The 20,935-nt window shown below is 40.3% G+C and overlaps 2 protein-coding genes across 2 annotated transcripts; one reads left to right on the forward strand and one right to left on the reverse strand.

The window, feature by feature from the left end:
* Nucleotides 1–8,682, forward strand: LOC110041672 (sodium/hydrogen exchanger 9B2-like). Its single transcript, XM_020746980.2, has 8 exons — nucleotides 1–714; nucleotides 1,747–1,934; nucleotides 2,569–2,675; nucleotides 3,652–3,804; nucleotides 4,577–4,685; nucleotides 5,172–5,308; nucleotides 6,107–6,187; nucleotides 7,452–8,682. Exons 1-8 carry the CDS (start codon nucleotides 131–133, stop codon nucleotides 7,635–7,637), a joined length of 1,545 nt encoding a protein of 514 aa, XP_020602639.2. The 5' UTR covers nucleotides 1–130; the 3' UTR covers nucleotides 7,638–8,682.
* On the reverse strand, nucleotides 7,617–20,884 carry LOC110041668 (von Willebrand factor A domain-containing protein 7-like). Its single transcript, XM_089282904.1, has 9 exons — nucleotides 20,028–20,884; nucleotides 17,198–17,355; nucleotides 16,237–16,341; nucleotides 14,725–15,342; nucleotides 14,035–14,259; nucleotides 12,943–13,523; nucleotides 11,542–11,719; nucleotides 10,505–11,115; nucleotides 7,617–9,633 (listed from the first exon to the last, which is right to left on the reverse strand). Exons 1-9 carry the CDS (start codon nucleotides 20,882–20,884, stop codon nucleotides 9,166–9,168), a joined length of 3,801 nt encoding a protein of 1,266 aa, XP_089139030.1. The 3' UTR covers nucleotides 7,617–9,165.
* Between the last annotated feature and the right edge of the window lie 51 nt (nucleotides 20,885–20,935).

Genomic DNA, 20,935 nt, shown 5'->3' on the forward strand with positions numbered 1-20,935 from the left:
ACATCGATGTTGCGCGGGGAAAACTGGGACAGACGAAGAACGCCTGACGCAAAAAGTAAACAAGAGAAGCAAGAGGGCAGTGAGCTCTAGTAAGCTGTAGTTTGGATTCTTCTCGATCCTTTTGTAGATTATGGACGTCAAAACTGCAAGGGAACGTGATGACGAAGGAAATAACGGAGATTCGCCGTCAAAATCCAACACGGGAAAGTTTAAGAAGAGACTTCTGTCGGCAGGTGTGACCATTCCGCCATCTGGTTTTTTTGGACGCGTCTTAACTCGGGGACTGATTGTTGTTTTAATATGGGGTGTGTTATGGTCTATCATCGGTACAGATGCTTTACCGGATGGAAACATTTTTGGCATATTCATAGTCATCGTTTCTGCAAGCCTTTGTGGTTTTCTCGTGTGTAGAATACCGTATCTTCATCTCCCACCACTTCTAGGGATGCTTCTAGCGGGATTTCTCCTTCGAAATGTTCACGGTATTGATTTGGCTCGTCACATCGATAAACGGTGGTCTTCAACGCTGCGAAGTATGGCTTTAGTCGTCATACTTATTCGTTCAGGACTCGGGTTAAACACATCAGCGCTCAGAAAACTGAAACTTACTCTAGCTAGATTGGCTTTTCTGCCTTGCATATTAGAGGCAGTTACAGCTGCGATTCTAGTGCATCTTCTCTTGGACATGAAGTGGCTTTGGGCCTTTCAGCTTGGGTAAGTATTATCGTTCGGTAGGCAAATGTGAATGAATTGAAATTGCTTGCCCTCATCAGCTTGTAGATACATCTACCTTTACTGAGCATTGTCATGGGACAAGCTTATGACAAGTCTACAACACATATTGTTTTCATATACATGTAAACCAAACTTGCATGTGCATTGCAAGTAATGCCACAAGATTTTGAAACATTTAATTAAAATCCTATTACAATTTATTGTTGAAGCCTCAGGCAAAGTTAAATTATGAAAGACACACAATGTTGCATAGACCCATTTCATAAATGGCTGCCAATTTAAGATTCTTTTGTATGCATTTAAATAAGCCCACTTAACCTGATTTGAGAGTAAAAGTTCTTTTGGATTATCAACTAAAAAACAAGGTTAGTTGGGCTAATTTTTATATTTACAAAAGAATTTTTAATTTGCAGCCATTTATGAATGGGGTCTATGGAGTGAGCTGTGTAAGCTAAAAAAAGTTGTATGCAACAAAGTTGTGCAGTCTATTAGGCCTTTAACTCTTTCTAAAATTGGTAGTGACTATCCCTGTCACTTTTACACAGGGCTCTTAGCCCCTACTCCCCACCCCCACCACATTGGGTGGAAAGCGATAGCAAGGGCTGATGTAGGGGGAGGGTGCAGGAGGTGTGCAACCTCCTTGACATGAAGCCTTCTTCTTCGTATTTGCTTTTAAAATTTGTTCACCTCACTAGTCAGTTATGCCACTCCTTAGTGGTCCACTCCCTCCTAGGAAAAATCCTGGATCCACCCCTGGGTAGGTAGCTGTGTACAGTCAACATGCAGTAAAGGGCAAGAGAGGTACATGTATGAGCATAAGATGAGTCTATAACATCTAGTTACAGCAATAGCAACTTAAGACATGTTTCATATAAAAGTTGCAGACATGTATGTATTTTTCCTTTTTAAAATTGGTAGGGTTTTTTATCCAGTTTACACAATCATACATGGTGTCTGACTCATTTTTTTTTAATTAGTAATTTACATAGCCACATTATTCTTTCCTGTTAGGTTTGTCCAAGCAGCTGTTTCTCTTGCTGTAGTAATACCTTGTTTGTTGGAGCTACAAGAGCAACATTATGGAGTGAAGAAAGGCATACCTACCCTGGTTATGGCAGCAGCATCCTTTGATAATGTTCTCTGTATAAGTGCATTTGGAGTTTGCCTTGGAATAGCCTTTGATTCAGGATCTGCACTGAGTTAGTTATTTGTTCTTAGTTGTCATTAAAACATTTTATCATGACCTCCAAGTCTAACAAATACCAGTACTCCAAATTAGTAAACTACAAGTAGGAAGTATTGTACAACAAAAATATTTAAGGTCAATCAATTGACCAGTATCCAATTCGGCAACTCCCTGCACTTGAGAAAGAAACCTTTGAGTTACCTGTGCCATCTTTCTGATCTTGATTTGATATCTTGTATACTGAGCTACTTTTGGTTTTAATTAAGATGTTGACAGAAATGGAAACAGGGAAAAATATTTTTAACAGTTGAACCTCACTATCTTGAACTTCCCACTATGTCAAACTCAAATCATATTTCCGTAGATGTACATGTACTTTATTAGTCACTTACTCTCAGCTATCTCAAAATCCCGATATCTCGAACTGTTTTCAATTCCCATAAGAGTTGGCTATCTGTTACAGAAATTCCAAGCATACATACTTATTAAACCTTTTAACATGTACATTAAAACAATCTGTATTCACAGAATTGTAAAATGGATCAAGAATAACCAGCTGGACCCCTTTTGAATGGCTGACAATGAACCTGTTATGCAAATTTGTTATTCTGTTAACTTTGCTCATAATTTTTTACTGATTCTTTTAGAGGATCTGATATTCAGTATATTTCGTGGGCCAATAGAGTTGGCACTGGGAATAACCCTTGGAAGTCTTGCTGGTGCAGTGTGTTGGTTCTTTCCCAATAAGAGTGAGGTAAAAATCTCCTTGTTATTACTTAGTGTAAGTTATTTTTCTTACTGTTTTGGGAATTTTCTTCAGATTCCCCTGACATGTAGGCCAGTTCAGATGCTGATCATTTCCTGAATGTTTCTTGGACCTCTAGAGACTGGCACTAGTTTTCATTCTCAAAGAATTGCCTGTTAGTGCAACACAAACAGTTCCTTTGCTTGAGCCAATCAGAATTACCAGTATATATCAGCAACATATGATCCAAGCGATGTTTATTTTGATGCAAAAATTTAGCTTCTTTTGTGGAATTCGAACTAAACGTCCCTCTTGGAGAAGCTTGTAGTGAAATTGCCTGCTGTTTCTTCGACTAAAAAGACTGATTCATACCAATTGCGAAAGATAGAGCAAGAAATATCCCTTCCACATGGACGATAGGCTGAAGATGCAACTGTGATAGATCATCTTCGAACATCCATTGTGGACAAGCACCTTGAGTCTAACTGTCTCTTTATCGCATTTTATGCATAGATGTTTAATTAAATTTGTCTTTGGAGTAGCCCAAAAGTGGTTTTAGCTTCTTATGAAACCTTAATAGTAAAATATGCCTAAAATAGCTCAGTAAAAATCGCATAATTTGCATAATTTATTGCATAACAGCCCGTTCTTATCGCATAATCTGCCCTGAAAATTTTGCATAATTCCTGGTTTTTTATTGCACCTTATCAGAAGGCCTGAATTATTATGGCCACTTAAAGGTGCATCATGTAAGGAGTTGATACAAATTTTACCCTCAACATTGTTTTGTCTTGACTGACAATAAACTAAGGAATTTTATGATTTCCAATGAAGCTCAGTTCTATCTTTAAAATAAGCTCCCCCATTTCCAATATATATTAAGTGATTTCTCCATTCTTCAACCCACCCTAGCCATATCCCTCTGGAAAAACATTCAACACTAGAGGCAAGATTTATGGTAATTAGGTTCTTGCATTCTCTTTAGACCAATGTGGCTCACAACAGACTAGTGATATTACTCTCATTGGCATTACTCTCTGTGTTTGGCAGTAACGTGGCCAAATTTTCTGGTGCAGGAGCTCTTGGTGTATTAACCATGTCAACTGTAGCTGCATATGGATGGACACAGCAAGGAAAGGTACTTGATAAATATGTTTCTGTTAACATGTGTGTAGAGTAAATCACTGAGTATTTTTTAAGACAGTTTCAAATTCTTTTAGTGCCACATGGGTATCATCAACCAGTTGACCAACTTCCTTCGAATTTGAAGCAATACATGTATCTACAGGCTCTGACAGTATTATCTTTACCTCTGCACGCATTGCAGACCTCAACCCTTTTCTCAGTGACAGGATTGTGACTAAACCAGAATCAAGGTTGTCCCAGGGTCTTTCTCCTTCTATTCTGCTTTTCCAGTCTCCTTAGTATACATGTATATTTTGCCGCATATTGGAAAAAATAATGCAATCGTGTACATGTATATTCTTATCTCACTGAAAAAGAGCAGATCTATAGACTGTTTTCTCTGCTGAGCTTGCTCTAATTTTACGTGATTACTCTAAAGATATTTTGGCCATCCTGTTATTAATAAAACTATGTTGGTGCAAAATTTAAGTTATTTGCTTGTAACCTCTGTGCGCTCCATGTTGTAAGTGTGGGAGCCCATTTTTCTCCTTTTAAATCTTTTGTGACATTCTCTGGGAAATGAGAGTTTTATTTGCTAAACCATCAATCCAACCCTCATGGATCAGGTTCCCAACAAACGAATGCTCAGAATGATAAATTTGTTAAGCTCTTTAAAGTCGGCATTAGCTTGCATGAAGTAAATTCAAAGCAAACTATTTATTTTTAAGCTGTTTAATCTGAAGACAGGGTATGATCTTCTTTGTTTGTTTGTTTGTTTGTTTTAGGCTCCTGTAGCCATGGTAATGTCTCTTGTGTGGCAAGTGTTTGAGCCTCTCTTATTTGGTCTTGTTGGAGCTGAAGTCAGCGTTGAATACATGAACACCAAAGTTGTTGGTAAGTTTGAATCCGACATCAGAGCGGATTTCAAATGACCAGTGTCGCGGTCACAGTCTTCGTTTGAAACTATGTTTTTGGAGCTTAACCTTCAAATTCTGATAGTGAACATGGTGTAGGAGACAAGTTCAATAGCTTAATGTCCCTATCATGTATACGAGGTTAACACTAATAGCTTTATTAATATGTCAGTCGCTTTAGCCCAGAGAGAACCCTTTACTAATAGAGAACACAAAGTAACATACCTAAAACGAATTACAAAACCTGAAAATAGTTTTCAAAACTTTGCCGATTAATTGAGCTGAGCTGACTTTGACAAGTTTCTCGATGCATGACAAGCATGAAACTTACCAGTTATATTGATCCTGGTTTTTGGTTTCACTGGGATTTACTGCGCTCCAATTAGCACCTCGCTAACTGAGCTAAACGTACAATTCCTCTATGTGTGGGATCTGGATATTTTCGTTTTTTTTTTGTTCCTTAAAGGTATGGGTATTGTAAGTTTGGTCATAAGTCTGGTCATACGGCTCATCACTACTTATCTTGGTTTGCTTGGAAACGACCTGAACTTGAAAGAGAGACTGTTTATTGCAATAGCATGGCTACCGAAAGCCACGGTGCAGGTAAGCTAAATGGCAAAATCATTTCGCGGATTACTCAATCCCTTAAGCTTTTTTAACATTTGCAGGCACTGATGCCTTCTCTAATCATAGCTACTTGCTAGTGAGGTACAATGAAAATGATGACGCTAGGCCCAAGCCCGCAAGATTCTGAAGGTCCGCCTGCACATGGAATACTTTCTTTGGTTAAAGTTGCGTGCCTTTTAAACAACCCCTACCCAATTCCGCGTTCACCAGCAGCCATATCGCCAGTTGAGACTTTAGCCTTTAGTCTCAGAAGAGAGGCGCCTTTCTCCGCGTGTTTGTTCCCCCGCTAGAAATACGTCTAAATTACGACTGCTAAAGACGAAGCTCTTCAGAGTTCAGTGAAGCCTCTGATTGGCTGCCTATTGAGTAATTTTGAATCTCTGCGCGTAACAGCCAATCAGACTCAACACGGATTTTTTCAGTTTTATGTCATCAAACAGCGGATAAAATGCGCATGCGGAGAGACAGACGTTTGTTTATTCAAGCTTGGCTGTTATTGACAGAAAAACTGGATAAGGCAGGGGAGCTTTAAAGAGTAAGAACATTCATGTTTGGGCAAACAGAGAGAGGTAAAGTTTGGTTAAAGGAGAATTGAAAATATCGTAATTGACCTCTCATCCTGTAGGCTTTTGAGGGCCTATGTATAAAATGCAGAAACACACTGAAAAAGAACATGTCCTGATCAATCCTATATATTCCCTACTGGCAGGGGATAGATCCTTATTAGTATGATCGCCATTTATTAACGAGATTATTTGCTTGCCTCTAATACAGGCGGCCATTGGTTCTGTGTCGTTAGATATGGCACGGCAGAAAGGCTTAACGGGACAGATTGAGGAAGAGTTTGGAATTCAGGTATTACTACCCGGTATAAACTGTTTTTGAAAATTGAAATAATTGTCTCTTGTTAGCTCACGCTTTGTACGTGGACGAACAAGTACAACTTTATACCTGCTCTCTTATAACCTGCTGAGGGATTTTAACGCATTCCAGGGACTTCCGAAGAGCTTGCGAAACCTTGAGTTGGTAAAAGAATGCACAAGCAGTCATACGGATGATCAATTGCGTGCTTTATTATTGTTGTTGAAAACTGATATATCTTTGGAAATCGTTGTCTTCAATTTATGGTCCGATTTCTCGTGTACAAGGAGAATTTTAAATTTTGTTTCTCTTAACGTTTGGAAAGTTCTTCTTGCTACGTAAGGCAAAAAACTACATTTCTTAAAGGTCCAAGAAGTGAGGTTGTACGACTTTGCACAACAGGCCAAAATTAATATTTTGGGTTTACAATGTCGAAATTTTGTATTTCGCCTTTTTGTTACCATAAATATTTTGAATCGAACTCATTTGGTCATAAATAGAGAGATAGAAAACTTGTATCAGGTTGATACAAGCCAGATTGACAAAACTACATGAAAACGCATTGTGTAACTCTGTTAAAGTGGTTCTTTAGAGTTATTAAAACAAAAGTGGAAGGTTTGGGAGAACGAGAAATTCCACAGTTGTTTTTTTCGACTTTCCTCGAGCGAGTGTTTCAATCGAACAATGTTAGACTACGAGCCCGAGTTTTCTACGAGAGAATAGTGAACGAGGTGCAGCCGAGAGTGGACAGTGAGTAGCGTAGCCAATCAGAAAACGACATTCTCGTCATCGAACGTTAATTAACAATTAGATTATGAGCTTGGGAATTCTATCGCATGATAGTTGACGAGGGCGCAGCCCGGGTCAACCATTTACGCCTAGAAATCGAGAGCGAATAATCTAATTGTTTTAGTATAAATCTACTAGTCATTCAAGTCTTTCATCTAAATCTTCTGCACAGACACTTCCAAAACGCAAAGAATTTAAGTGCCCGCTAGTTTATTAACAAGCGCTGACTGCTACCCTCTCACTATGTAGAACAGAAAAGATAGCGGGTAGCGTCGCCAATCAGAGAATGCCATTCGTGAATAGAACGCTAGTTTATTTATACTATCAGCAGATAGAAAACCGTAACAGAGCCAATCAAATTCATGGATTCACAATAGACTACCGACGGTAAATTTACCCTAAACCTCGATAGAAACGCGGAGAAGAGTGTACACTTTCTCACAGGGTATTTTCTAAATATTTAAAATAGATTCTGACCATTGCTGTGCTGGGAATTCTCATCACTTCGCCCATTGGAGCCATAGGAATCGTTTTGGCTGGACCAAGAATGTTAGAACGCAGTCCTCCTCCAGTAGTAGAAATAGATGGCATTCTCAAGGACTCTGCAGAATCTTCTCAAAAACCAGAGAGTCCATTGTTAGAAAGTACGGTCTGAGACTGGTAATTTATTTGATGACTCAAATATATGAATGTTTAAGAAGTATATTCGCGACTATACGCTATTGCTGGTTTTCAGTGTCACGCAATTCAAAATAGATCAAAATAAAAATCAAAACCGGTCAATAGATAAAGTCCAGAATCTGAGAAATGAAGGTAAATATGCAAAGACTCTCGCCAAAATTCTGGTCACAGCAATTTTTCTTATGTGAGATATGCGGAGAAATTTTTTACCCAAATTTATAGGGATTTGTATGGAGACGCCATGCTGGTGCCCATCCGTATGGGCACCAACATGGCGGCCGGAAACCAGCAGAAACATCTGTCACTGAGTTTTGCTACAAAAATGTGAATTTATCCCTCGAGTAACTCTAAAACATTAAAATAATACTTTTTCTAAGACATGAACTGTTCAGATAGCCACGTTCCCCGAAATAAGTCACTTTTTAACCATCATGACAGCTCTCTAGGCCGTCATGTAAATGCCGCGTCACGCAAAAGCTTAGAAATTCAAGCGTAGTGTATCAGAAAAACCAAGAACCCATTCGGAGTGAAAATTTGTATGAATATTAGTTTTCAGCTGCTCTTATACATCATTTAAGTAAAATCTCAGGAAGATCAATAGTTTTGTAGTTCGAATTTTAGTGACGTCATGTGAAAACCAGCTATTGGTTATGTATAATGACTTATGAAAAGTAACCAAAAAATATCGATCTTTTTTTCTTTCATCCCAGATATATTTAATACACAGTATTGCTGATTTACTACACACGGTTTAAGAGTTGTGAAGAAAAAAAGTCTCATCTTCGTTTACTAAGAAAAACAAACTTATCAAATGTATGCGAATATTTTGCATTTGTCGTATTCCATTTAACATGTAAAAAATGTTCCCCTTCTAAAGAAGGAATTATCTTCTACTATAGCTATTAGCTTTTCGCGTCATATTACTATGACTCTAAACGTATAGATAATAATCATCTCAAGATAAATCGTTTATAACAATAAAGAGAGTAATAAAATTTCTAATTATATCATATATACAATGTTGTTGACATTTTCAAAAAGTAGTAAAAAACGTTCTCTGGTTTAAAAGATTAAAACATAAGCTTTCGACTATCAGTCTATAGCCTTTAACGAAAGCCATACACTGATAGCCGAAAGCTTATGTTTTAATCTTTTTAACCAGAGAATGCTTTTTACTATACTTTTATAAAACATCTCCTATTCTAGTTACAGCTCTATTTTTACTCGTTGTTGACATTGTTCAGTAGATACAGCGTTCGTTCTTTGCTCTGCTGTCATATGACTCCCGAACTCGTAAGTAGTAAAGCTTTATTACATAGGCCCTTCCAGTTCCTGGTTTGAAACAGAAATTCTCCATACTAGATACCATATACTCCTTTAGTGCTAGCTAGTTGCGAGGATCACGACACATCTGCGTGACAAAACGAGTTCTCAGTGCAACCGTGCCTTGTTAAAGTATGGAAGGGTGCCTTTCTACGCTACAAAACAAAATGTCAATTGCTTCAAGCGTAGTTATTAACGATCACATCATCGAAGTTATCGCCCTGATGCTGGTTGCTAGCTCCGTGATTGCCATTAAAACGCCTAATTCCCCGCTTCTTGGACTCACGATCCACTCCGCAAATCACTAAAACTGTAACAAGAAGGATTGATAAAGTGACCGCACCGATGATCAGACTAATTTGCCACTTTTCTAGCCTTTTTCCCTTTTCTAAGTCTTTGTTTTCCAACTCATCGTTCTTAACCAGAAGTTTACGATCGGTAGTTACTGTCAAAGAGAAGATGCCCAACTGCTTGTTGTCCGCGTTGTGTGACGCAGGCGTTGCTGTCACGTTGACTTGCGTGACAGTACCGCGAGAGGCGTCTCCTTGAGAAGTCAGGATCAGTAGGCAGAGCGCGGTTTGTGTTGTTTCGAGAGAGACTAAGGATGGTTGAACTCTGCCAGTAATTGAAGATTGATTAGAGAGTACCTGAGGAAAGTTACAAAATCGAAAGTTAAATGGCTGCTTTTAGACGTTACTCAACATTTCATGAGAAAATTGACGCGAAAATGGAAACATTTCATAAACATGCATGCGTTGAGAAACCTTCCATGAACAACGGACGCCAGAATTATTAAAGCCTTGGCAAAGGCATTCTTTGGATATGTGCTATTGATTTGAACAAACTTTACACGGGGGAACTTTCGACTCCAGTTGGCGCACTGGGACTGGGATTGAGCCTTTTACATGAACCAATCAGATTAGTGATCGAATTTTACCAGATGTTCTCACCCGAGAAGTGAGAAGATCTGGGTAGACTGGGTAAGATCAATTATTGCTTTTCTACGTTTTGGGGACTCGTTTGATTTTTAGACAACATGGCGGCTTGATCCGGCAATTTCATGCTAGGCCACTTAAGCCGGCTCGGGCGGGGGGGGGGGGGGGGGAGAGATTCCTATAAAAAAGGATGGGGGTGCTCGTCGTACCTTTTACGGGTTGAAAAAGCAGTTTTTGTACCTCTTGAAATGTTAAGCCCCAAAAGGTACCTTTTAGCGTACCTTTACGGTACCTTTTAGCGAAAAATAAAGTTGTTACTTAACGTACTTACTAACATATGACAGGAGATAATTTGTTTTGTAAGAATTGGTACCTCTGAGGGGAGAAAAAATTTCAAGCCACGCCCACAAAACAGGTACCTGGTACCTCTTAGGTGTTCTTTTCAGAATTTCTGACAAGCACCCCCGTCCTTGTTATATGGGAGCCCCCCCCGCGGGACTTAAGTATATGAGTAGTTTCATAGTGAGGCCAAGCAAAAAAAGATAACACAGAAGAACCACCATCCTACGCAAAAAAAACTTACGTTAAAAGTGAAGGTTTCAGTAGCTGCCAAGTTCGTCACTGTAAAGTTCAACTCTAAACGTGCTCCTGGTTTTATAGACTGCTGATTGTTAGGTACAACAGCCTCAAGACGTATTTTTTTCAGGGCTGGCGTGGTAGGTTGTGTATCGGACAAAACAGACACCTCAATATCAAATAGAGTAACCTCCTTGACATTAACAGTATCTGACTGCGCTACGGCTGTCACGGTCAACTTCTCAAGCTGTCTGTTGCCATCGCGTGACGCAATAACCACGTGACCAGCAGCGCTGGCGTTGGCATCGAGAGCGAGACTAAAGGGAATAACGTAGCTGATGAGTGAAGACATCTTAGTCACGCGGAACGAGAACGACCCTTTGGATCCGAGGTTGGTGAGTGTAAAAGGAACCTTGGTGGTTTCTCCACCACGGAGGGACACAGCTGTGGTATTCGGTTTGGCACCAAAGGACACGATATCGGGGACAAGGCTCACAGAGCAAGTTCCCATGTTTCCTACACGGTCGAGACCGACGAAAATAACTTTAGGATGGCAACAGTTGGATTTAAATGATGCTTGGACTGACGTATTGACTGCTCCTTTGTTGAAAGCTCCGACTGAAAGAAACACAAGAACAGATAGAATATTAACAGAGGCAAGCAATAGAGAACAGTTCAGGTCATCACTTAAAGGTTCTCTCACTATTTACCTTATTACAGATATAAACTTTAAATTCTACGTCAGATAGCAACGAAGTAACAAAAGTCGATCCAAACGCTGCAAAACTAGTTGTGGGTATCAGAAAGTCAAGAACGAAGGGAAGTCTATGGAAGGCTATAAAAGGGCGAACGGAAGGCAGTACCCGAGGTGGCAGGAACTGAGAAAAAGAGGGAAAAATTGAAACATTACAGAATATTTTGGAACTAACGAAGCAAGGATAGTCGCAGGTAATTCACTAAAGAAGGGACGAGAACCGGAAGTAAAAGTTACAAATGGGCGTAAATTTCCCCTTCTCCTCGCCGCTAGAAACGGTTTCCTTTTACCTGTGAGAGTTCCATAACGATTTTCTCGTGAAGTAATTGACAGGAGTCCTTCTCCGATGTCACTGAAGGTGACATGTGCAAACCACGTGCTTGTCACGCACTCTGGTCTACCGTACACTCCTGCGCATGTTCCAGTCTGGCTTGTCACTTTGCACGATGGAGGATAGAGATCTGGGTTCTGTTGATTTCAAACATGGTTTACATTTAGAACAATTAACGACGATGGTTTCTTTTGTTAACGCGCACACGTTTTGCGCATCACGGGAAAGCTCGCCACGTATGTTTACTCGTTTATCACTTTTGCCGCCATGGCACGCTACATCTTTACCTTACTTAGAGCGAGTCTATCTATCTGTCTACATCATCATACTTTTTCAGCGGGAAGTCGATAGGAATTCGATCCCACCCCCAGGGGACTTCCATATGAAAAGGTCGGGGATGCTTGTCGCCTCGCTTAGGAGGTAGATCTCACTTGGGGGAAGGTACGAAACGCTCTATTTTCAGCTGTGAACGTATCTTTTAGGTTTGCACTCGATGAAATGATAAAAAACGCTGTCTGTCTGTTTTAAAGTGATATCTTTTAGGGGCATATTAAAGCTGGAGCCAGATTGGTCTCTCTTACTGGCTTAATTCAAACTTTCCAACGACCATCCTTATCTTTTCACATGAAAGTTCGACTGAGACTCTACCGTGGACTATTTGTTGGGGGTAAATTTTGTAGCCACAGAAATACATTGACCTTCCAGATTTCCCCCGGCCCATTTCCCCGGGGGGTACTTTAGGAATTTCTGGGTGGGGATGTGCCGCTGGGACCCTGGAACCCTTAGCCTATACCAGAGTTAGTTCAGCTGAATTTTGCTACCCTAAACTGAAGTAACCAGCATTAAAACCACCGATTTCCGTCTGAATCCCGATTTTTGACAGTTGATAATATCCAGTAGTGTTTTATACTGTAGCCATCTATCGACGCTGTTGAGGCTGAATTGCAAAAATTTAAACTTGCCGATTTCATTTTTTTATATTTTTGAGTGTATTTCAATTCCTTCAACCAACTGGTCAGTTTCGTGAAAAATGATACCCTGTGCTAGACCCAAACGCTCTGATTTATATTTCCTATGCTGGAGTAAATTTCTTGAAAACCATACCCTTCACAGCGGCACATACTTATATAGTCCGTATATGGCAGTACCCCTCCACCCCCCCCGGGCCCATCCCGCTCCACTTTTTTATCTCTGTCAAGACTCGTGTCTTATCCATGACTTTTTTCTCTCGCGCTGAATAGTTGCATTTAAGAACGGGAAATTTTAGTATAGTTTTTAGCAATTTGGCTATTAAAGATTGTTTTAAAAGGGTTTTTTCCTTTCTCTTATTTTTCTGTTCCGTCCCAGTTCAGTTACTCACCTTCGACGTCACAGTAACAAACAAAACCAAGAAATTAACAACTTGGGTGAAGTCAGAATTCTGAGATGCGAATACCGTAACGGTGCTTGTCACGCCATACGTTGCGTGACTAGGAGCAAGCAGGGTCACTCGTAGAGTAACCGAGTCATTCTTTCCCAAGGTGCTTCGGTCCGGATTTATGCTGTTAAAGTAACTCAGATCATCCGATGCTTTGAAATATAACGTCTGCGTATCCCCAGAGTTTTCAACATTGATTCCCAACTCCAAAGTTTCTCCTGGGAAGATGGCGTTTGAGTTGTTGCGGATGTCGACGTTTTGGGAAAGCTTTACGTCCCCAAGTGTGAATAAAGTTGGTTTAACGCGCTGAAAGCGAGCTCCACTCGTGTCAAATCCTGTAACTTTGAGTCGGAATCTGTCCGGTGAAGGAATAAATGTGACGTAATAGGAATCTTGGTAAAACCCTTCACCTTGAGTTATGTTAAAGGTTTCGAGCTCTCTTCCGTCAACGCCAACAAGAGTCAGATTGCTGACTGCGTCAATGTCTTGGCCAACGAAGTCCAACGTGAGCAACAGCATTTGTCCTGCAATGAGTTAAGAAAATAAGATCATGGGGAAGTTAGCTAGCATATTATCAGTTTTACTGTATTTTTTTCTCTTGTCGTAATAGTGCTAGTTCTATTTCTGACAAATGCTAGTGTTCATTCGTTCATTCCTTAATTCGTTCATTCCTTCATTCCTTCATTCCTTCATTCCTTGATTCCTTCATTCCTTCATTCCTTCATTCCTTCATTCCTTTATTCCTTCATTCCTTGATTCCTTGATTCCTTCATTCCTTCATTCCTTCATTCCTTCATTCCTTCATTCCTTCATTCCTTCATTCCTTCATTCCTTCATTCCTTCATTCCTTCACTCGTTCACTCGTTCAGTATCTCCGTTACTGCTATTCTCTGCATCCATTGATTCATTGTTATTGCACTAACTGCCCTCTAAGATTGTAGACAATGCCAACAAGAGAGGATTTTAGCTCAGTCACCAATCCGTAATTTGTTCTACGAGAAATAGAGTCGTAAACTGGTCAATATGTTACTTTACCTCTCAAGGGATTTCCAACAACCCGCCTTGTAGTCCCTCGTTCCATGTCCTCCACGTCCAAAAGCTGGTATGTAAAGTCGATAGGACTGGACCCAGTTACTTGCAGAGTGTACGGGCCAGTACAGGAAACTGTCAGTTTCAGGGAGCCACTGACCAAGTTAGTAACTTCTTTTATGAGAAGTTTACTGGAACTTGTTATGTCCTTTTCTTGCATGTTTGAGTTTCCTGTGAAACAATCGATGTAACTGAGGATTTTTTGGATTCGGTTGAAGCTGGGTGGCGGGTGAGGGTAATATGAAATAACATATACCAAACCAGTGGATAGGTGCTTTTCGCGCATTCTGATTGGCTACTCTAACTCGGAATAGTGTTCGCTATTCACTTCCCAGCTCTCGAGAGTTGTAACTATTATGGTTTCGTGGCTTCGTGACATAACAGAAGAAGAAATTAGACGTTAGCAGTCTATTAAGCAGCTGTCTCTACTAACACAAAGGTTAGCAGCAAAGTTCCGTTTCCAAGTTTTCAATCCTCTTTTTCTGATTATGATGCTAAATAACTGATGGGTTCCTATAAGTTGTCAAGAATTATATTCACTGGGCTTTTACAAAGTGGGCGGTATTTTTCAGTTTAACTTGAAATTATACAAACACACAATGGCGCTGTCTATTTTAACTTTACTCTCTCGCTTACCTTGAACGCTCGTGATTTGTAATGTAGGTAAACTTGCAGCCGTGAGTATGAGGACCAAACTTTCCAGCGTGCTGTCAATATCCACAAAGTAAATGTCACCACTGAAGGACTGCGCTCGAGATTCGTCAACGTTCAGCAATCCAACTTCTTTCAAATCTGCTGATGAGTTTGAGAAACTTACAGGATCGATAACCTTTACAATCTCAGCTACTGCAGCCTTACTAGTTTTCAATACTTGTCCTCCTGTTTGGGTAGCGAGGTCCTGGTACAACGCTTGACCTTGGACACTTCTCCTAGCCCGGTGTGCCACTGATGAACGCTGGGTGCGGCTTTGCGACAAATAGCGTCTGCGTCGACGACTACATTGACCGGTTAGAATGAATTTGATCCTTGCTTTCTTTTCCTTAGCTAGGGATTCGACTTCGTTTTTTCGCGACTCGTCTTTTACGTCAGCATCGGAGAAGTAAAGGATGTTGCTCTCGGGTAAGCAGTGGAGTAGAGCCTGGTAAAGACCCGTCATGCCTAGCTCTGGGCAATCTCCTCCACCTTTTGCGGATAAATTGTTGACTGCTTCAATCACTACTTTCGCATCGCTAGTCACAGTCACAGGTCCTACGTCTATAAGGAACCAAAAAGAAAAACAAGAAGACATAGCTTTGTTAAATACGTATAAAGGCGCTATCATGGACTTCTGACAAATGACAAGAACAGTTCTTCAGCGCCACCCAATTATACCACGCGTCGTCCCTCTTTCGCTTTGTCCGTCGTGCATGACGTGAAAGAAAACTGCAAGAAAAAGCAAAGGCAGCGTGAAATCCTGGCCCTAGGATTTCGCGCGGCCATTTTTCTCTCGCAGTTTTCTTTCGCGTCACTCACGACGCACAAAGCGAAAGAGGGACTGCTCGGAGTCTACCACCCAACGAGCTAATTGCATAAGATCCATCAGCGAACAATATTCTACTGAAAGATTCTCTTAGCTGTTCCACACTCTCAGGGAAACGTATCCAGCCAGCCAACAACAAATCATTCTCTTTATTTCTAAAATCTCAACAAGAGATAGTATTAGGTTTAATTTTACACGTTAAGTTGGCATATCAGTGACAAATTAAGCTCTTCAGTGGGGAGATGGGGACCCAAAATTTTAGCCCTTCGTTAGGGATTAGGTCACAATGTGCCAAAATCTCAAACCAAACGACACACTAATAGTGTCGTTCTCAATTCATCTGAAATCATTCCTAACAATTAAACCTTTTGCCAGCCAAACAAATATACCTCTAATCCGAGAAAAAGATGATTTTTTTTTTTTCTTTCAGCCAGCCAAGCCGGGCACCCGGCCTGTGGTTTAATTATGTCTTTGTTGACAACCGCACACTTTCTGTTTGGAAGCGTCATCTCGTGTAGTTGATATGGCTAATTTCGAAAAAAGCAAGAGAAATCGAACCGGGTTATTCATACCATCGGTAAGCATCGTTATTGCTAAAAGGCAACATTTAACATCTGTCTGGTACATACCTGGATCGCTAAACGGCACAAGAATATAGGTGAAAGACGCTCCTTTCTCTTCCAAAGTTTTCCGAACAAAGTCTTTGGACATTTCCTTTACGTCACTGATTTCATCTTAAAGGAAAACAGATAATAAGAAATCTTCTTCAGTATGATAGTGTCGGGCCAATGGGTTGTGGGATCTTCTCAAGATCACTTTTGCTCCCGCGTGGATGAGGGGATCAATTATTTGCCGAAGCCAAAGGCTTAGGGAAAATATCGTCATCTGCGAGACACTGACAAATCACGATGTTTTGCGATAACCGACTTAAATATTTGTTTTATCATTCGATCACCAAGTTTGTTCTCGTAATTAAATCGCTCCCTGACAACTCAGCGAAGTGACCATTTCGAGTCACACAAGAGCATGTCTACAATTACGCCGGAGCAGAAACCTATTCGCAGCAAAAATGCAAAATACATTTAGACGGCATTAGGCATGAGCAGACCATTATTTGTAAGTAGTTATCTGCAGGTCAGGTAGTGGGCTCTGGCCAATGAAAAGGGAGGAAAAAAGGCATCGAATGATAATAACCCATATTTTACGATTATCAGCTAGCTTTCATGCATGAGTTAACTGTTGTTGTTATCTATTTTTATCTGTTTTATTATTTTAAGGTACTAGTTTTGTGTATGTATTATTTAGGAAACTATTGAGACAAACCACGTCCAGTCATTACTCGCATTTTGGGACACATTTCCTCCTTACAGTACACGGTCATTTTAAAAACAAGTAGAGCTAAGATCGTTACTTCGCTTATATTCAACACATTTAGAGATCACTTGTATTCAAACTTAAATGAGCTCGAGGTTTTCTGAGAAACAAGAGCGTCATTCTACTTGCAAATATCAGGTAGACTATTTATCTAATCTGTAGTGAAACTAGACATCCCAAAGGTATACCATGAAAACGTTACACGTTTAGACTCACCACGCATGCTTCCAGATACATCTATCACCAAAGCCATGCTGTTCTCAGACCTCAGGTTCAGAAATTTGGCGAAGGTGTCGTCGCCAACTGCAGAACGAACGTCACTTAGAAAGGTACTGGTAGCTTCGATGGCCATGTCAGCGGCAACTCTATGGAGGCTATAAAAAGGGAAAGGACCATTAATATATTAGGCCCCGCACCCACACTACGCCGGTGTAATTTGAAAACGTAACGGAGGTTTCACGTTCTCCGAAAACGCATCAAGTTTTTCCGTCCACACTACGCCGGAGGAATTTAAATGGATCACCCTGCGAGCAGAGCCTCTCTTTTTGCTTTATCGTTTATTTACAAAGCATATGTACCGTAAGAAAAGGCTCTGCTTGCAATTGCAGGGTGATTTTGGATTTGTTTTTGAGGAAAACTCTGTCAGGGAAATCACATGATTATCGTGATGCCATCGTTTTCGAAAAGCTCCGTTTTCAAAATGTTTTCCTTCCACACGAAAACGAAAGTCCGGCGTTTTCAAATTTCTTCAGTTTGAAGAGCGTTTTCGGAAAGCTGCGTTTTCGTGACGGATTAGTGTGGACGGTAGGCCTAACCGTAGAAAGCTGCGTTTGTTAATTTTCTCCGGCGAAGTGTGGAACTGCTTAACCTTTGGTGAACCGCTATTCTTCTTGTCTAATTAACCGCGAATATAACCCACGTGCAACCTATATGTTTACGTTTGTAACGCCTCAGTGCTTCTGAACAAGAGAAAATGGGTTTTGTTCGGAATCAATGTCATCTTATCTACTTAGTTAAGTAAATTCTACTTCTGGTTTTTAGTATTTCTTGCCAAGTTTATTACGCCGTTCTGAGTAGCAGAATTTTTTTCCCTCCCATCCCACCTCCCCTTCGGCAAAGCGTGCTACCATTTCCCTCTCTGTCTTATATTACATGTACAACCCTCTGCCTTTGCAAAATCTTGCCTCGCATAAATTGGTTTTTCGTTAAGACACTAAATAAATCTTATTACCCAAGCGCGAGGACTGTACCAAGAGAATATCGGCCCCAGGTCTGTTAAGAAAAAAATGCTACGATCACTGACTGGAACAACATCGCAAGCTTTAAGCGGGCAATTTGATTGGGAGCCGACTAGACGTATACTCACGTCTAAAGTTAAACACACCAGAAAAGAAAGAGAGTTAGAAGTAAAAGAAAAGAAGTATTTTATGCTGAAGCAAGTTCTTTCAGAAACGTAAGTCATAAAACTACTGAAAATCTTCAAGAGTGATCGCCCGGGATCATTCGGGACAGTGCCCGGTCACTTCGAGAATATTGGACCGGCAATGGAACAATTAACAATCTGATTGGTTGATTTTAGTTATTAGCCCTCTGAACTAACTTCGTCATATAATAAAAACACGCATTGACAGGGAAAATGGTTTACTATACAAATTATTTCCAGCTATGGTGCGGGTTGGAAGTCGTACTTACGGGGGCCACGATTGGTTAGCAAGGTTTTAGCACCCATATAGACTCTCAATGAAATAAACCAATTGCACCGACTACATTTTGCTTTGGGGGTAAGCCTATCCAAACTCTCTCCTTTGCAACTTTGGAAACAATACAAAGAAATGCTAACAACGGTAAAATATGATAAATTGTCAAAACATTACGTGGGCAAGTTTGAATGGAATTGGTTTACATAAATGACGGGTTTTGGGCAGCCTGAGACGTCGCCTGAGACATGTGTAATGAGGCATGGAAAAATAATGGAGCACTTTAGTAGAAGACATACTAATGACTGCTCCCCCTACCTCCTTATCTGCACTGACCCCTAATGTTCAAAACACTTAAACAATTTATAAGTAGTAATTAGTTCGAAAGGGTTTTAGTGGCTGCGAAAAATCTTTATATTTTTTATGTTTGCGTTTTTGTCAGATCTGCATAAGTCGTGTGTTGTGTAATAAAGGTTTGGATTATCGAAGCAAAAGCAGAATGAAGGGAGGCTCCAAAAATAGGGTGAAAGGTTTCGACTTTGACCCCTTTTCAGCAAAAAAAAATGTTATTTGAAAATAAAGCTCTTATACAACAATGGCCCATAACAAAGGTACGTCATGTCTCTTGTAGCACGAAATACTTCCTACTTCCTGTAAAAACGTTAACGTTGCACTTTCAGTTTCACTTGAGTATCTGTTTACAACAAGTACGTACGGTAATAACAAACAAGAGAACTGTCTAAACATCCTAAATTGTTTAACTTTTCTCTGCTCAACAATTTCTTTAGGAAACGAATTATGCCCATTTACCTGGGGATGTTTTCATCAACAACATGCGAGACTGCCCATACAAGGAGTTTTACCAGGCGTAAATCTATCCCTCACTGCGTTTTTATGTGGTGAAGAAATTTAACACTAGGAAAGATTTCCACCAAGAAATTTTCATATTTTTTTCTTGCTTTTTCCTGGCATGAAACACAAATGCTATTTGTAATAAGAGCGCTTATACCCCCGGGCGCATACACAACAATAATTATTATTAATGGCCTATAAAAAAATGTCATGTAATAGAATACTTACTTCCTGTGAAAACTTTGAACTTTATGTACCACTTAAGTATTTTTTTTTTTGCAACGAGTAAGCAACTGTCTAAACATGATACAATGTTTAATTTTTCTTTAGGAAATTAAAGGAATTGCTCCTAAAGCAAGCGAGGCAGCTCATAAAAGATGCTTTTATGGGTCTTTTTAATTTGTCAGGCGTAAGGCTTTCTTTCATTGCGTTTTATGTGGTGTAGAAACAAGGAAAGATGCCAAATAAATTATCATGTTTTTCTTTCTATCCTTTACCTGGCATGCGGTGACTCACGCTTGGAGGAGGAATCTTTATTAATTCCACCGGTAGCTGGCTTTAGGCGACTGTCGTCCGTTTGGCCGCCATGACTACATTTTCCAATGTTTACCGGCTTCTTGATGTCTTGTCCTGAGCGATATCCACTGGTGAGTTTCACCGTGATCAAGTTATTTTCGCATGTATCGGTGGACAGATTGGATTCTTCCTCTGAAAGGCAGTCTCTACAAGTTGGTTCTGTTGTGCCTGCAATGATAATTTCCTGCGAAATATCACTTCCGGGTTGCCCCAGAGCATTAAACGGCGATGCATTGCCGAGTTCTATCCAGTTGGAGCGGCTGTAAAAATCCTGCAGTGTGTGTAAGGCATTTCCAGCCAAGTTCCTCGCATGTTGTGATTTATTGCCATTATTAAGCGATGTTATCAGCTGTTGGCGCAGGTCTTGGAGCCGCTTAGATCCCTGCAAGAACTGCTCGCCGTCAAAATGGACAGCAGCGATACTGTTCGATGGAGAAGAGTCCATTTCCACGTTGGCGCTCTGAATCTCGTTCATGGCGTTGATGAATTTGATCTTCGCAGAGATGGAGTCTATGGTAGTTTTGGCCGCGTTTGGGTTCTCTGACAAGTCACGTAAGATACCAAAAAGAAAGTTTGTCAATGTCTCATTCCTTAGATATTGCGGATTGTCTCTGAAGAACAATATTGATGTCTTCAACAAACCGTGTCTTGTGATCAATGTATGATCTTTCGTTTCGGATTTCCCCGATGCCAAATTAATTCTGGGAAGAAAGGCTTTGGCAGTAAAGGAGAGGTAAGCCACCAAAAGAAAGAATATTAAGGGAATTGAAGACTTCATGTCTCCTAAACTGCAAGTGTGCTACCTGGTTCAATGGCTGAGTATAGCTGG

This window comes from Orbicella faveolata, unplaced genomic scaffold (genome assembly GCF_042242905.1).
Source record: "Orbicella faveolata isolate gen_17 unplaced genomic scaffold, um_ofav_v1 contig_12, whole genome shotgun sequence".
NCBI classification, from domain to species: domain Eukaryota; kingdom Metazoa; phylum Cnidaria; class Anthozoa; order Scleractinia; family Merulinidae; genus Orbicella; species Orbicella faveolata.

Bases quoted from the DNA above. Each gene is read 5' to 3' on its own strand.
- LOC110041668 (XM_089282904.1), bottom strand. From the start codon at position 20,884: ATGAAGTCTTCAATTCCCTTAATATTCTTTCTTTTGGTGGCTTACCTC. The intron at 17,356-20,027 runs GTAAAGGATAGA...CCCTTTTTATAG, and splicing joins CGTGAGTCACCGCATGCCAG to CCTCCATAGAGTTGCCGCTG. The intron at 9,634-10,504 runs GTAAGTTTTTTT...AACTTTCCTCAG, and splicing joins CTGAAACCTTCACTTTTAAC to GTACTCTCTAATCAATCTTC.
- LOC110041672 (XM_020746980.2), top strand. From the start codon at position 131: ATGGACGTCAAAACTGCAAGGGAACGTGATGACGAAGGAAATAACGGA. The intron at 1,935-2,568 runs GTTAGTTATTTG...TGATTCTTTTAG, and splicing joins TGATTCAGGATCTGCACTGA to AGGATCTGATATTCAGTATA. The intron at 5,309-6,106 runs GTAAGCTAAATG...CCTCTAATACAG, and splicing joins TACCGAAAGCCACGGTGCAG to GCGGCCATTGGTTCTGTGTC.